This window comes from Lipophrys pholis (genome assembly GCF_963383615.2).
Source record: "Lipophrys pholis genome assembly, chromosome: 16".
Classification (NCBI taxonomy): domain Eukaryota; kingdom Metazoa; phylum Chordata; class Actinopteri; order Blenniiformes; family Blenniidae; genus Lipophrys; species Lipophrys pholis.
Genome location: NC_137634.1, coordinates 2,262,855 through 2,279,332, shown reverse-complemented (window position 1 = coordinate 2,279,332; position 16,478 = coordinate 2,262,855). Strand labels below are relative to the sequence as shown.

Below are 16,478 nucleotides of genomic sequence, written 5' to 3'. Positions count from 1 at the left end.
ATTCCATTGAAGACAGACGTGACGTGTTTTCGTTCACAAAGCGAAGCAGTAAAGCTGCTCCCGGTGTTGAATGGCCGCACGTCGTCCCGAAAGCAAACGGTGGGGCGGAGCCTCCCGTAAATCACCAGTATTTTCCACAAAAGTGCAACTCGCCATCCACTTTACATCCTTTTCCCTCGTTGTCCATCAGTTGAATCACTAAAACACGATCGGATGACAACTGGCACGAGCCTGACGCATGATTTGCAGGCGCGTTTATATTCACCACCGCTGTTTATCGTACAAATCTCAACACAGCAGACATTGTTCCCCCTTCACCCATCAGCTGCTCTGCCGGGAGGACTGATGTTGTTGATGTGGTATTGGCTGTGGTATATTGCTCTCAAAAAAATTATTTGTTGAGTTAATGTAATTTAATCATGTCATACATTTCCATCTATTCAGATTAAGTAGCTCTAATATCTTTAAATCATGTTATCTGTACTAGAATGAACCATCTAACAAAGAGAAACTCAGTATTTCCAATATGTATACTACTTAGTTGATTTTATTTATTATTTTGGAGTGTGGAGCACTTTTACGAGTACGAAGTCGCATGCTAAGTATCGATAGTATCATAGTCGGTGCAACACTGTGAGGTACCTACGCAATATTAGGCAAGTGGTCATAATGTTATGGTTGATCTACGGCTGTAGAACGGGGAGGGGGGGGGGGGGGGTCGTGTTGAGTGGGTCCGTTTGAATACATCTCTTACTGAAAGGCAGCATGTCACATTGTTCTGATAAGCTACTATTTCTATGGATCAATGAAGTTCTTGTATTTCTTCTTTTTAACCGATTGTACTGCAGTAATCTACATGGTAATCACTCAACACAGTGAGAAGTACTCCCACAACCATGTACTGCTTGTGGTTGCCCTTGACCACCAGACTCCATCATCTCTTGAAGAGAAGTTCGTCCCATATCACCTCAGGAGAACACTTGGTTCTCAGTGCTGCCCCCTGGAGGTTCCTGGGTTTTCTACAAGTAGAATGGAGGCGGAGGCTGACGGTCTCTGAAGGTTCGGCTCAAGACTTTTCTATTTTCTAGAATTGTTGGGTTTGTCTCTGTAAAAGTGCTTTGATACGACTCTGCTGTATTTGACGCGATATAAATAAAATTGTATTAAACTGAATAAAGACTGCAAGCCAAACCTTTCCTCCATCAATGCCTGACCTCCTAAAGGCTCCTCTTCGTACACTAACAGAGACGCACTTCAAAAACCTTCCAGAAAGCTTGAAAAAAAAGGAGCTCAAGTCAATATTAATCCTCATGGAGTCATGAAAGTACTCTTGGTCATGTAATGTAACGTCATATTGATGCTCCGGTTTAATTCCCACATCTTCTGCTTCAGAAGACCAGACAGGAAGAAAAACCTCAAGTTCAACACTCCACATGCAGACCAGCAGGAAGAAAGAAAGAAAGATAAACTCCCAGCATGCATGAGTCATCTCTCTCTCTCTCTCTCTCTCTCTCTCTCTCTCTCTCTCTCTCTCTCTCTCTCTGGTAAAAAATAAAAGATGAACTCACCTTTTGTAGGCTGGTTGGGTTCAACTGAGTTTTGTCGATGATTTTTATTGCAACCTGGAACAGAAATACAGAATTTCCAATGAGGAAAGAAAAGAAAAAGAAAACACCCTCTGACAAGTCTTTGGTTATTATCGCTGATACATCTTAAATAAATACTTCCCTCAACATCTAGAAATACTGAAATATTCCATGGAGAGTTTTAGGATTGTCTGATACGGCAAGGAAAGGCGTCCTCTCCCCACATTGACTTCAGCATGAAGCTGGCCAAGTGGTTTTAATCCTCCACCGGTGATTCCTGGAAACACTAACTTTGGCTATGATGAACGAAATGAAGAAAACCGACCCTGGTGATCGTTATCGTGAAGACGTGGCCAAAATAATCCATCCTGAGTGATTAACCTCTGCTTGGTGTGATACGATGTGCTGCAGCAGTGGTCAGACGTTTTGCACCAACATGTGATCGGCTGAGTCTGGCTCCAGCAGACTGGACTGATCTGTGATGGTCACCAGGTGAGCTCCTCAGAGTTCCTGGGACTTTAATCAGGTGTATCCTGGTGTTACTCCATCACACATGCAGGCCCCATCACAAGCGTTCTAGAAGAGCAGCCGGGGTTTTTGACTTTGTCTCTTTGTTGAAAATGCTGATTAATCTTATTGCCTTTGTGAGCCTCACTTCTCTCCTTTTGCCGCCAGTTTTTTAAGGTTTCATTGATGAAGTGTAATACAAGATGTTTTATAGTGAAACTGATCAGAGTCACTTTGATTGGCTTCCTGCCAAATGTTTGCTGCAGGAATATAATCTAGAATGGCTGGAAACCAACGCAAAGATTCCCAAGATAAAAACACACATCCTGTTCGTCCCTTCGATTGTCAATCACAAACCAGCTTTAATAACTTCTGCGTTGTGGTGGATTTTTTAAAAAACAATGCTTTCCTTTGTGTGCGGGTGACTGATTTGCTAAAAGGAGGTGACATCACTCAAATAAAAACAAAGATAAAGGTAAAGATCGTAGGAGAAATAGCGCTGTACGAACAGTCATTAGAATAATAATATGATTTAGATCACTAATGCCTTCAGCATTCACACAATTCGCCGATGTAACATTTATAAGAGTTTAAATAAATACTAAAACAAGAACTTTACTCTCTATAAATTGGCTTTATTTGCCGGAATGTTTGTGTTGCTGCTCTGATTCTGTGTGTGTGTGTGTGTGTGTGTGTGTGTGTGTGTGTGTGTGTGTGTGTGTGTGTGTGTGTGTGTGTGTGTGTGTGTGTGTGTGTGTGTGTGTTAGTGATTTAAGTGAGTTCGAGCTGTGTACAGTGCGGCGCACCAATGAAATCCAGTCCATTAATCAATCAGTCATTGACCTCATGTGTTCGTAACTGAACTGAAAAGCTCAGTCACATCATTCACTCACCGTAAACAAAGTTACATCAAACAACTAAAAAAGTATTTGTATTGTTTGTTTATTTATTTGTAATGTTTATCACCTTTAACACACAAGTTTTCCCCAGAATTGAAGTTAGCATAGTTTACTACAAACTGGCGTTTGTGTGACTGTCTCCTTGTAATCATCACTTCCTCCCCTTCCTCCCCTTCCTCCTCTTCCTCCTCTTCCTCCTCTTCCTCCCCTTCCTCCCCTTCCTCCCCTTCCTCCTCTTCCTCCCCTTCCTCCCCTTCCTCCCAGCCCAGGTTTGCAGCCCCGTCTCACCTCCCTGCCCGTCAGGATGTGGCGGGCCAGCTTGACCTTGGCGAAGTTCCCCTTGCCGATGGTCTTGAGCAGGCGGTAGTTGCCGATATGCGGCTGCTCGTCGGGGCAGGAGGCGATGGAGTTCCTGCAGCGGGCGCCCAACGAGCGGCTGGACTGGCTGGTGGCCTTGTCTGAGCGGCTGGACCCCAGCGACACATGCTGGAGAGGAAATGGAGGAGAAGAGGATTACAGCAGGGAAAACAAGGGCGTGGGGTCATTAAGGGAGCGTCAAACTGTAGCAGCAGGACGGTATGGCATCAGATTGGTGCCACAATCCTGAGCGTGCGGCGAGAAACTGTGGTGGTTCGTACTGGTTTACAACACGACTCGAGATTTGGGCATTTCCATACGATGGGAAAAAACCACTGAGTCCGAGTGCAAACTGAAACTACGACCGCACTTAACGCTGAATTCCGATTTTTAGTTTTCACATTTCCTCCCGATGCAATATCATCAGAGTCATCAGACTCCAGTCTACATCCCTGATGTGACCTGCCTGTGTTCAGGAAACATCTGCATTTGTCCTGAAATAAAACTGAACATAAGCAGTATTGTTACAATCTGCAGTGTTTCAGTATGAAAGACCACATTTCTAATGTACATATGCATCCTTGACCACAACTATTATTTCTAATGTAAAAAAAAAAAAAAAAAAAAAAAAAGCATCCTGGATGTTAACTACCTGTCTGCTGTTTGTCACACATTATAAGACATTTAAAATTCAGTGAGTTGGGAAAAGACGTTCTTCCTCAATAGAAGTGAATGCACTGGAGGTGAAGCGAGTCCTCATCCAATATGGCGGCCAAGCTGATATGGACGCTCCAATAGGCAGCAGCAGGAGTCAATAACGGCAGCTACTTTCATGTCTATGGTATTTTTTATAAATGTCCCTGTGCTCCGAAGTCGAATTGTGTTGCAGTTCGATTTAAATTATATATATTTAAAAAATAAAAATAAAAAACTGCTGAAATGTGACACAACTGTTTAGATATAAATATATCAAATATGTGGTAATTCATATTTGTGCTTTTCAGAATGTCAAAAAATAATCAAATGCCGGTCACATCTGGGGAAAAAGAGTCAGATCTGAAGCACTTCCCCCTGCAGTGTGAACAACATCCAGATGATTTCTTTTTCTCCTTGTTGCTCATCAAATCAAGTTTCAATAATAATTTCAATAAGGAAGATCTGGATGGGAGCATTCTGTCCATACAGCCCTCAAGAGGTTCTAGAGTTCCTTGCTGCTCCATCCTTTAAGTCACTCTCATGTTCCTATACTATCAAGATCACATGACTGTCCACTTCAACAGTACGACTTCCATCCAATGATCTTTCTGACAGTGTTTCAGAAGCCAATCAGCTCTCCTCCATGTTGTTTAAAATTCAACATATCCGGCCGTTCTGCCTTCCAGAACCACTGATCTGCAAACCACCAGCTGGAGAGTTGATTAGTTCATCTTTATACCATCTATGACTCTCCTCCACCGACACCACAGACCACTTTGCTTCCCCGCCTGGATCATCTCAACTCGTATTATTCTTTCTCTGTAAAAAGTGAAGACACAGTCCAGGCACCAGCAGCACTGGTCGAGGCCCCGCCATTAGTTCCACAGATTAAAGTATCCAGACACAAACTCCACAGGTACCAACGCTCTCCATCAGCAGCCTGGGTTCATACCCGTCAGGTGACAGGATGAAATGCTGCTGCTGCACAGCTCACCTCAGTCGCTCCACATGTTCCCTTCAACAGGATGAAAAGCAGGGGGGATGTTGAGATGCATGAGAATATTTGCTCCTCATTTCTGGGTTAGCAGCTGTTGTCCCGCACACGGACACTGAAAACAAATTGTTCCCAGCGCATCCTTTAGATATCAGCATGCAGCGTGGTGAATGTTCTCCACCACAGCCTCAGATCTTAACACGTGCAGCTCCTGAAGCAGCTCATGTTTAATGAGGTTTGATTCCTGAGATAAACCTTCAATAGGTTTTGATTCTTTCTTCTAAATCACTGCATTTCAAAGTGTGTTGGAGAGAGGTCTGTGATATTGTGGTTTATTAGCTCTTTGTGTGTGTTTCGTATTAATTTACTGGCTACTGGTGTCCAAAGAGTCTGTACACTGATACTACTATAGTAAAGCAGCAAAGCAATGGAAAGAAATCTGAGGGTCAGTGGAAAAACTCTTTCCCGGGTTTGTCCTCTCAGGTGGAAGGTGAAGTGAAACTATTCAGAGCTGAGGTTTTTTTTTAGACTGAAAATATGAAATAAGCTCTCATGCAAAAACCACAAGTGCAACAGGCGTGACAGTCGCCACACATATATCAAGCCCTACATGTAACCAGCAACAGGAAAGTTAAGCTTTTCATTGTCGACAGCCTCCAACAAGATCCGTGAAATACATTGGAAACTCAAGAAAGATGATATTTTGGGGGCAAAATGAGGTTTAAGCTCACAGTTTGGGGGGGAAGTGGGGATCAACCCCCCCCCCCCCATCACTTTTAAAATCTCTCTTCTAAACCACCAAGTACAATCCTAAATACCCTAACCCTGATATTTTAATACTCTTCCAAACCTCAAAATGGTGGCTACCAACAAATGGCTGATTAGATGATTGTCACTGCTAACCTGGAAAAAATATGAGATGATGGCATAAGTAATCGCTTTGCTTTTATTTTTGTAATTCCAACAATAAGATCACCTTCCTCTGACAGACTTTGGTGGGACCTCAAGTTTGACATGTGACAACTCCACTGAATCAAAAGTGAATATGCCACAACAATGTAATCCTGTATGTCCTCCGTGTACACTGTCTACACTGGTATGGAAGGAAAACAAAACAAAACAAAAAACACAAAGCTAACCAAGAATGGAGCCTTTTATTCATTCTGCATTGGCATGCAGGAAAAAACCCAAGAAGAAAATCCAGAATGAGGAAGAAACTAACGACTGCTCCTGTTTTTACCGCCTAGTAATCTCTGTAAACCATCAATCAGGTGAGATAACTGTGTCATACTCTCTTTCATTATCGGAAACCTAAAACATCTAAGCACAAATAAGAAAGAAATGCAATAATAAATATGTGCAATGCAAGAGTGAGCAATACCAGCAGCCTCGACTGGTATTAGAGACTGTCTTAATGAAAATCAGTCGCTAACAAACGTCTTCAGCCTGGTTTTAGAAGGAGTCAGAGTTGAAGCCGTTCAGCAGTTTTCAGGGAGTTTGCTCCAAATATTTGGTGCAGTAAAAGGAAAATCAGCTTCCACATGTTTGATTCTGACTCTGAGAACAAAAAGCAGGTTTGATCCACGGTTCTTAACATCGAAGATCTAAATACTAGACGTATACTCGACCTGAACCATCCAGGCCTTTTGAAAATCAGTAGTATCGTCTTGAAGTCAATCTAATCCAAAGACGTGAGATTTGGAGCGATGCGGTGGATTCCAGATCTTTTACCAGCTGTGATATTAATCAGAATACCTGTTAAGATTACATTACAACAGTCCAATCTACTTAAGATAAATATATAAATCAGTTTGTGTAAAATCCTGCTGAGCCCTTTGTGTTTGCTCAGTTATTAATATGGCAGCAAAATTGACTTTTTATTGATCATGATACTAACATGACTGGTCAGACTGAGGTCAGACCACAACAAGGTTTTTGGCTTTTTAATTGCTTTTTATCGTCACAAATTAAAAGTAAGCATCGATTTATAACGCTTCGTTTCTGACTCCAAAAACCTCCACTTCAGTCTGATCGTTGTTCCCCTGAAGAAAGTGGGAGAACATCTGAAAGGTTGATCGACACGCTCACTCCGCGTTTGTACTGACGTGTGACTACCAGTCTCACAAACCTCTGAATGGTTTCATCTTCTGCTCTGTCATGAACCGTTCAGATCGCTCAGCAAGTCGCCCGGGTTCAACCTGCTTCTGTTTCCAGAATCACAACCAAACACGCAGAATCCGATTTCACTTTCGTCAGAACCAAATAACCGTTTTCCCGCTGAAAGAGTAAACATCTGTGTCGTCAGCATATTTATAGCCAAAGAAAGCATGTAGGTTGAACTGCAGGGAGCCCAGGATGGATCCCTGTGGAACTCATTTCCAGGTGCATTGTCCTTGGAGGTGAGTGGGTGAAAGCAGCTGGTGACGGCAGCACCTCAAAACAACCGACGCTGTCATTAAGATGATCTCAAACTACCTGAACTTGTACGACCGTGTGAAGTTCTTTGGCAGCGTTCATCTCCAGCCGGGCAGCACTGGCGGAGGAATGGTGCCAGCGTTTGTTTTAATTGCTTAGCCTAAGACCTCAACGCCTATTCGGGACTTTGTGTCGGCACACCGAACACAAAACAAGCATAGTCGCCCTAAGAAACCTCACTGAGAACATCTGAGGACTCAAACGTCTCTAATTGTAGAGGGAGTGTTTGATTCAGAAGTCAAAATGAGAGGAAAGACTGTGTTTGGACCTTTTTGTTTGCGACAATGAAGCCAGATACCAACAGTGTCGTTTACATTGAGCCTAACGTCTGCTAACAACTTCCCCTGACTGTGTGGAGACGTCGAGAACCGGAAAAATGTGTTCAAACTTGTTTGGAAATCAGAGGTACGTGCTTTCCCAACACTAAACACCTCCCTTTCTACTATATTCGAGTTAAATGTTGAGAAAAAGAATGACGTCTGTTAACGGGATGAAGAAAACAAGGAAAGCTAATCATGGGCTAAAAGCTGAGGAACCTTTTTTCTTACATGTGTCTTATAGTCTGGAATATACACTAATCACAGGGGGAAGCCAGTCGGGAACAACTGTGTCCAGAAGGTGATGCTAAATTCTGGGTTGTGCACTAGTAATTTGTTGTCTCGCTTTGCTCTTGTGTGGCGACAAAATGTCGTAGAGGAGGAAACTTCATCACTTCAGGAAAGTGTTGTGCAGCGCTGATGGGAGTCCAAAAGGCTTGAGTCGGAGCAGAACGACGGGAATCAGCTTTGAAATATGTGTTACAAGAATGTCGCTCTCTTAATGGTGTTTAAAAAAAAACTAAGAAAAAAACAGAAGACGCAGGATATCTTCTTAAGAAAGACGAAGCCGTCCCATGAAGAGTAACTAGTGGAGAGAAGCTGGTCGGAGGAACGAGAAGGAGAAATATATAGTGAAGGGAGCAGATGTCAGCACAGTGGTGCCTGGACAGTCACTTCCATCCCCCCAGCATGTCATCCTGCTCACACACACACACACACACACACACACACACACACACACACACACACACACACACACACACACACACACACACACACACACACACACACACACACACACACACACACACACACACACACACACACACACACACACAGCTCTTAAGCCCCACCCTAAGACACTCCCCTCCCTCCACCACACTTCCATCCTTGTTCCCACGCCCCATCTAGAGCCAATTTGGACCCTTCTCCTGGTGCATGTGCACGCCGGGCCTCACCTGGCCGTGCACGCCGGGCCTCACCTGGCCGTGCACGCCAAGGCAGCATCTCATCCGCCTGCTCGGCTCGCTCGTCTGTCATCATCGCTTAATTGTGGAAGCGACAACGGTGGATTCAGGGCCGTTCTAATGGGGGGGAAGAGATCTGCATTCACAATCAATCATGCATCTCATAAATGTGCAACACACACACACACACACACACACACACACACACACACACACACACACACACACACACACACACACACACACACACACACACACACACACACACACATCAACTGGCTTAACCATCCTTCTGTGCTGAAAGCTCTGCTAACAAACAGATGGGAGGAGGGGGTGTGTTTGTGTGTATGTGTCTGTGTGTGTGTGTGTGTGGGGGGGGGGGGGGGGGTGGAGGGGGGGGGGGGGGTAGAAGTGTTTGGAGCAGTGAAATGACAGAATGCAATGTCAATCATTCTTGTCACTCCTCTGATATTATAAAAGGAGGCTGTATAGGTGTGGAGCTGTGCAGGGACATGGCAGTGATGGTGCCCCGGCTGCAGGCCTCCCCTCCTCCTCTCCTCTCCTCTTCCTCTCCAACTCCTCTCCTCTCCCTCTCCTCTCCTCCTGTGTTTCCCACTGTACTGGATGTATGGCGCTGTCTGACACCCACTGGGTTGGGCGCTTTGTCGGCTGCGCAGCGACGGACTGCACATCATTTTACGCAGTAATCCCCCTGCTTCATGCCAACAACCCAGATCTGCTCCATACATCCATCCTGGCCTCCCGTGCGCTCCCGCGTGCCGGCCCTACCCAATCCAATCCAATTTCTGGACACGCGCGCGCGCGCGCGCGCGCACACACACACAAATTCACGCATGCACATGGAGAAGCAGCAGCAGGACTATAATGTGACATCACTATCTCTCCACAGCCTTATAATAAAAGGTGACGGCTGGTTTCCAGGCTTCCTGCGCACATCCGCTGTGTTCTCGTGCGGAGGGACTCGTCCTGCCGTCAGCTCGCTCCCTGCGCACTCCACTCAAGGTTAGCCCGATTCCAAAGCAGCCCCATCTTCCTGAACGTCCCTCCACGTCCAGATCCCCCCCCCCCCCTTCCCCTCATCCAAACAGGAGGTGAGGGGGGGGGGGGGGGGGGGGGGGGGCAGCACCATCTCTGACCCCCCACCCGCCCCTCCACCATCTGCACTGTGAATAAAAGCAGAGATGCCAAAAGGCCACAGTGGAGGATCTGAGTGTTTTGGTTTTTTGTTTTCCCCCCACAGATGCACGCTCCATCATGCACACATCAGGCTATAGGCTGTAATGGCACTTACATGGTCTCCAGTACTCCTGTCGTTCCCAGACGGTAATGCAGATCGAGAAGACATGTTGTTTTCTTTTCTCTCCCCCCCTCTCGCTCTCCTTTTTTTTTTTTTTTTTTTTTTTTGTTTGTTCCCTGAGTAAGAATCACGGTGCGTGTGCGCGGATGATATTCACGGGCTCCACAGACGGAATGACACCCGCAGATGCGACCCACCGTCCCCGATCAATCGTCCTGCTCTCCGAGCGGCCGCGCCGCGGTCCGGAGGAGACCTCTGCCCATCATGGCAGCGATGGATGAGTGAAGGGTGGGAGTCCTCAACCCAGCTGCATCTTCCTCCCCGCACTCCCGCAGAACACCAGCACAACCATGGACAAAAAAGAAAAAAGGAAAACGGAAAACAACCGCTGGCGGATCGAGGGTGCAGCAGACGCGATGCAACGCAAATCCCGAGCCTCGGATCGGTGCTAAACTGCGGAGATGTTTGGCCGGAGCCCAGCGTCTCCGTGGCGACTCTCCAGCGGCTGCCTCATTCCTCCGGACCGGAACAACACGGCTCCTGCTGGGCGGCTGTCCGCCCCGGCTGGCATGCTACCGAGCGGTGCGGGGAAACAGCCCACGGTGCAGCGCGGAGGAAAAGGCCGGAATGTTCAGAAATCCGTATTCCCGGTCGGTGAGATGCGCACCAGCGTCAGGCCGGGAGACCGCACCGGCACCGCGCGCGCATCCGGTGCGCGCTTTGCAAGTAAAGGTCTCTGCAGACTGACGGCAATTCAAACGGAGCAAACCAGAGAAAAACAACAATCAGCTGTGTTTGTATGGACTGAGCTCGAGGCTACCGACGAGTATTTGAAGGACATATTAAAAACGACGTACTTAATGCTGCAAAACTAGAAAAAAAGATGCATTTACTGATCTCACACAAAATAATAATAAAGGGACAAAGTACACTGACTCCACATCAACAAAGTGAGACATGCATTTCTGTTCTTCTGTCTGGTTGGAAATAGTTTATTTCACCTATAAACAAACTGAATATCTGTTAAAGCGCAAAGTGCAAATAAAAAAATAAATAATAAAAACAGAAAAAAGTCACATATCCATCATCCATCCATCATCCAACCATCATCCATCCATCATCCAACCATCATCCATCCATCCATCCTTGATTTTTATTCCCTGTTATTATTGTTTGAGGGCTTCCTTTTATTGACCTACATACTATTTCATTTATTTTTATTAGTTATATCATCTGTTAGGACTTCTCCCATGTGTCGTTCATTTTAAAGAAGTATTTGTTTGGTCCAGCCATTTAATTGATGTTTTTGCTCCATGTAAGTCTGGTGTTTTCTTTCAATATAACAGCTGAACACTTAGAAATGTCAATAATTGTAGCTATTTGATTTGTAGTATTTTGTAACATAAAGCAAACCTTTGGTGTAAATAGTATAACCACATATCTAAAAGTTTATTAGGTCCTGAAGGTGCCTCGAGACTCGTTTTCCTGTGGCGGGGGCACTCCGCCTTTATTCTGACAGTCAGCTCCCTCTGCTTCCGGTGCGCGCTGTGTAATCCATGCGCGCTTTACGCAGCCGAGATGCGCCACATCAGAGATGCTGACAGCTCCAACACAACACAACTCACTGCCGGTTTTATCAGCGTAGATTTGTGCGTAAATTAGCATAAACCCTCCAAAGATGGCCGAAGTGCAGAGCAGAGCTCCGGCATCCAGGCTGCTGGGATGAGTGGAGCGTCGCTGTGCTGTCTGTGGTGCTGGGGGGGGGGGGGCTGCTTCAGGTGCCAAGGCTCTCCTCCTCGCATCCAGCAGATCATTTAAAAAGACAGAGGCATCTCTCCAATGAACATTTGACCAGAAACACATTAAATCCCTCTGCAACTGTGTGAATCCCAGAGAAAAGCCAGGATGGTACCATGTGAATGCAGTTTAACCCCGTCCAGCACACTGGAGGGTACATTCTGTTCATGTGCACTCACAGCCCTCTGATGGGCCTTTTAGGGGTGCAACCATGAAATAATAATGCAACATTGCTCCTTATCCTCGGCATTCGAAGTGATGATTTGCTTTTCTGCTCATGGACTCTTTCTTTCCACCCCACTGACTCATTTTGGCTCCCAGAAGTATTCGCTGTGGTTGGTTGGCAGCGTGAAAATAGATGCAACGAAGAAGAAGAAAAAATCAGAGGATGTACAGAAGATATAAGGAGAAGAAAAGTCACTGAGGCCAGATCTGGACTGCTGGAATGCAGAAGGTGTTTCCAGACAAAACGTCTATTATCTGAATGCAAAGGAAACGTCCTTGAGAGCGTCCATCTATCTTCTATCACACTTTATGCAGCTCACGGTTACTGAAGACACACACACACACACACACACACACACACACACACACACACACACACACACACACACACACACACACACACACACACACACACACACACGACAGGACGTTTAGGGTCACCTGTTATCCTCAAACACACGTTTTTGACTGGAGAAGGAAACCAGAATCCACAGACAGGCAAATTCCACTGGACTGGAACCTTCAGACTTTGAATCAATAGTGCTTCACCACTTCACCTCCGGGAGATAATATCAAGCCTTCATTTAGTTCCATCATCAGAAGACAGTAAGGTTACGTCGCCCGTCAGCCTCTCAGCCTCGTTCCTTCTTAAAGTCCTTCACCTCATGACGGTTTGCATTGAGGCCAAAACACTTGAGAAAAGACTTGAAATGGACGTTTCCATCTTTCCTGTCTGCTGTGTTTAGATTCAGGATACTACAGAGAGACAGTTTGCTCTCAACCCTGATCTGGAGACTTTTATTATTATTATTATTATTATTATCATTATGTGGCAATCAAATTCATCATACTTATTAAGATTCTTGTTTCTAACATCATCTGGACCCGGGAGGCCCGGAACGGTTTCCTGCACCACAAGGCCATCTCCGCTCTGCTTCCTCCACCTCTGATCTTTTTGTTCCTGATTCGTGTGAAGACGTACGCGAGCGGCGAACCTCCGGCCAGAGGCTCCGGGAGCTTCGCCCTCTGCCAACCCCACCTGTGGTCTTCACATGCCGCTCGACCTACTTCCTCAGAGCGCGAGGTTTTCTACACCAGAGCACCTGCTCCTCCTCGCCGGTCCTCGCAAGCCAGCCTGTCATTTTTAAGTTCTAGTTCCTCTGCTCGTACGTCTGCATGTCGTCGTTGAAGATTTCCTCCAGATCAGCAGGTAGCAGTGCTGCATGGTTCCTCTCAGTGTGACAGACTTCCTGCTCCTGTCTGCTGCAGGAGGAGGATCCTTTAGTCCACAGGTGTGTTACAAGACAAGTGGACAATAAAGCACATGAAGTAAAAACATCATCAACTCAATGTTCATCACTTTTGTTCTAACATCACCTCAACAGTGTATCAGGAATCTGGAAGGTATAACTTCATTTAAAGATTTTGAGACCAGACCTCAAATGTTTGTGTAATCGAGACAAATTACAGATTTAAGGGATGGAACCAGCAGATGGCGGCAACGCAACATTCCTGGATGCAAACTGCTGTACAACCCAAAAGAAGTAAAGAAGTAGAAGAAGAACTTGAAGCTTTGGTGTGAAATCACGAGTGTAACTGTGACAATTATTCATCGTCATGTCTTGAATTCCTGGATAAAGATTATAAAGGTTGAATCCATGAGGGCTGCAGGTTGATGCAGGAAGTAATTCAATTCAATTCAACTTTATTTATATTGAACCAAATAAAATGCAACGATTTCAAGGAACTTTCACAGAGAAAAACCCAACGATTCCAGTCGTCGTGTTGCAGAGCTGGAAGGTGACGTTTCAATACACCGTTCTTCCTTCTTGATCTTTGTCGGTGGTTCTGAGAGTTGATGGTGTGACGTCCAGTGGAGCCCAGCGGAGCCCAGCGGAGCCCAGCGGCGGTCAACGAGGGAATTCTGGGAAATTCCTTGTCGTGGTTCTTCCTAGCCGTCCTCTGTCACACGCAGCGATCTCAGCCCGGAGCTGAGCTCCCATCCAGAAAACAGGGATGGGAACTGATTGATGGGACTTTTACGATTCAATTTTCGATTCTGCTTAACGATTCGGTTCTTTTTTTCGATTCTCTTATTGATTCTCATTTGGAAATGAAACCTGCAGTATTAACAAGAAGACGTGCTAATCACTCCGCTAACCCCGGAGCGGATCCCTGTGATGAAACAGCCACACTTCAAGTATCGCAAGTTGCCCTGTTGTCGCCTTTTCTCCCGAATTGGAGCCAAACTTTTGAGCGTCTGCGCCTGTTTGGCGCCATGTTTCCTGCTGGCTGCGCCGGTGAACGACGTCACCACGACATTGTGACGTCATTCGCCGCCGCTGGAATCGATGAAGGGAATCGTTTCCAAAATTGACCTCAGCCTGCTGAGGAACCTCAACGTTGGTTATGAAGTCACTCCAGCTGACGGTGAGGATGAAGCACCGATGGAAGGATGAAGCACCGATGGAAGGATGAAGCACCGATGGAAGGATGATGGAAGGATGATGGAAGGATGATGGAAGGATGAAGCACCGATGGAAGGATGAAGCACCGATGGAAGGATGATGGAAGGATGATGGAAGGATGATGGAAGGATGAAGCACCGATGGAAGGATGAAGCACCGATGGAAGGATGAAGCACCGATGGAAGGATGATGGAAGGATGAAGCACCGATGGAAGGATGAAGCACCGATGGAAGGATGAAGCACCGATGGAAGGATGAAGCATTGATGGAAGGATGAAGCACCGATGGAACGATGAAGCACCGATGGAAGGATGAAGCACCGATGGAAGTGTGGAAGGAGCAGCAGGTTGATGCTGGAAGCTCTCAGTACTTATACTATGAGGACTTCCCTGTGTTACTGTTAAACCCATTTACTGACATACAAATAGAAGTTTAAAGCTTTTAAATGAAATACAAATGTGGAAAACACTCCGCTCTACAGTTATATCAGCACCTCTGTGAGCTTGTACTTGGACCTGGACCTCAGAGCTCCGTTCTGCACGTTAACTTGCCCCTGATCAGCAAATCAAAACATCAACAGTGAACTAGGCAGGATGCTTCCTCTAACAGGTCATTGTGTGGAAACACACAGATGGACCTTCCCTGTCACACCATCAGCTCAGAGAACACGATAGTGATGATGGTGAAAAACTGCCTATAAATCCAATAATGCCACAAGGAAGCCCTGCCCAAAGGCGTGGCTGCTTCCCTGCAAAGATACAGTCCACAGAGAAGAGAAGAAACATACATCTGTGTAAATAATATAGCCTGCCTGAAACATTGTCCACCTCACAGCCAAACTGTCTGAGGAGAAGTTTATGTCACAGAAAACAGACAAACTGTCATTTCTGAATAAACTGCAGCTCTTGACTTTAACTGGTGAAGTGAAACTGAGGTGCAGAAGTAAATCTGTGTATGACGGCGTCCGGCCTTCTTCTTTGCATGTTTCATTTACATCCTGGCGTAAAGCATGAAAACCCCTCAGGCGAACTAGACGACGCTGCAATAGAAAGAGTAGTAAAGTTAGTTGAAAGAGCAGAAGACAAACAAGAACAGGTGAAAACGTGTCCTTCTTCGCCTCAGACTTGGCTGAGGACCAAGTCCAAACATGCTCTAATTTCAGGCTGAAAAATAATCATTAGAGGAAAAAATGACAAGGTACATCTGAGGAGCAACAACTGGAAGATTTGGTGGTTGGAAAACACAGAAAAAGTGGCTCATCGCGCCATCTTGTGGTGTAAAGTGTTATTACAGAGCAATCTTAAGGCATTTAACCATGTTTGAGACTCTCCGCCTGCTTTTATTGTTGTCAATGTTATTGTTTGTTTCACTGAATCTTACTGCTTTATTACCTACTTCTTTTATTGTCATTTTTATTAGTTTATTATGTGAAGCACTTTGGCTTCAGCCACAGCTGTTTGTAAAGTGCTATATATATAAAGCTGACCTGACTTGACCTTTAAGGTTTTTGGTCACTTTAAAACATATTCCTGCTGCACATTAAGATTAAATCAAAACTGTTGTTTATTCATCAACATTCTCCCTCCTCAGACCATTTTGTTTTGTACCTTACATTTGGCAGGTGTTTTATTGCAAACAAGGGCAGATAGAAATATACATCAAGATTGAGTCATTCTGTGATATAACTCAAAGACATTGTAAAGAAAAGATATAAGCTGCGATCCTGTTCAAACAGGTTTTCCCCTCATTTCATTGATTCAATAGATGGTGGCTATCTATCAATCACTTCATACTGAGAGAATACACTCATCATACACACAGATCGTACAGCCTATTTCTGTACAATAATATCAATGATAATCAAATAATCT

General features: G+C 45.3%; 1 protein-coding gene across 1 annotated transcript in view; it reads right to left on the bottom strand.

The window, feature by feature from the left end:
• mark4a (MAP/microtubule affinity-regulating kinase 4a) overlaps positions 1-10,210 on the bottom strand; it is a 28,798-nt gene extending 18,588 nt beyond the window's left edge. Inside the window, exons 1-3 of the mRNA XM_080483277.1 lie at positions 10,112-10,210; positions 3,281-3,478; positions 1,569-1,622 (exon numbers count right to left, since the gene is read on the bottom strand). Coding sequence (XP_080339403.1) covers positions 1,569-1,622; positions 3,281-3,478; positions 10,112-10,165 — 306 coding nt within the window. The 5' untranslated portion in view covers positions 10,166-10,210. The remainder of the gene's footprint in view (positions 1-1,568; positions 1,623-3,280; positions 3,479-10,111) is intronic.
• Positions 10,211-16,478: the final 6,268 nt, after the last annotated feature.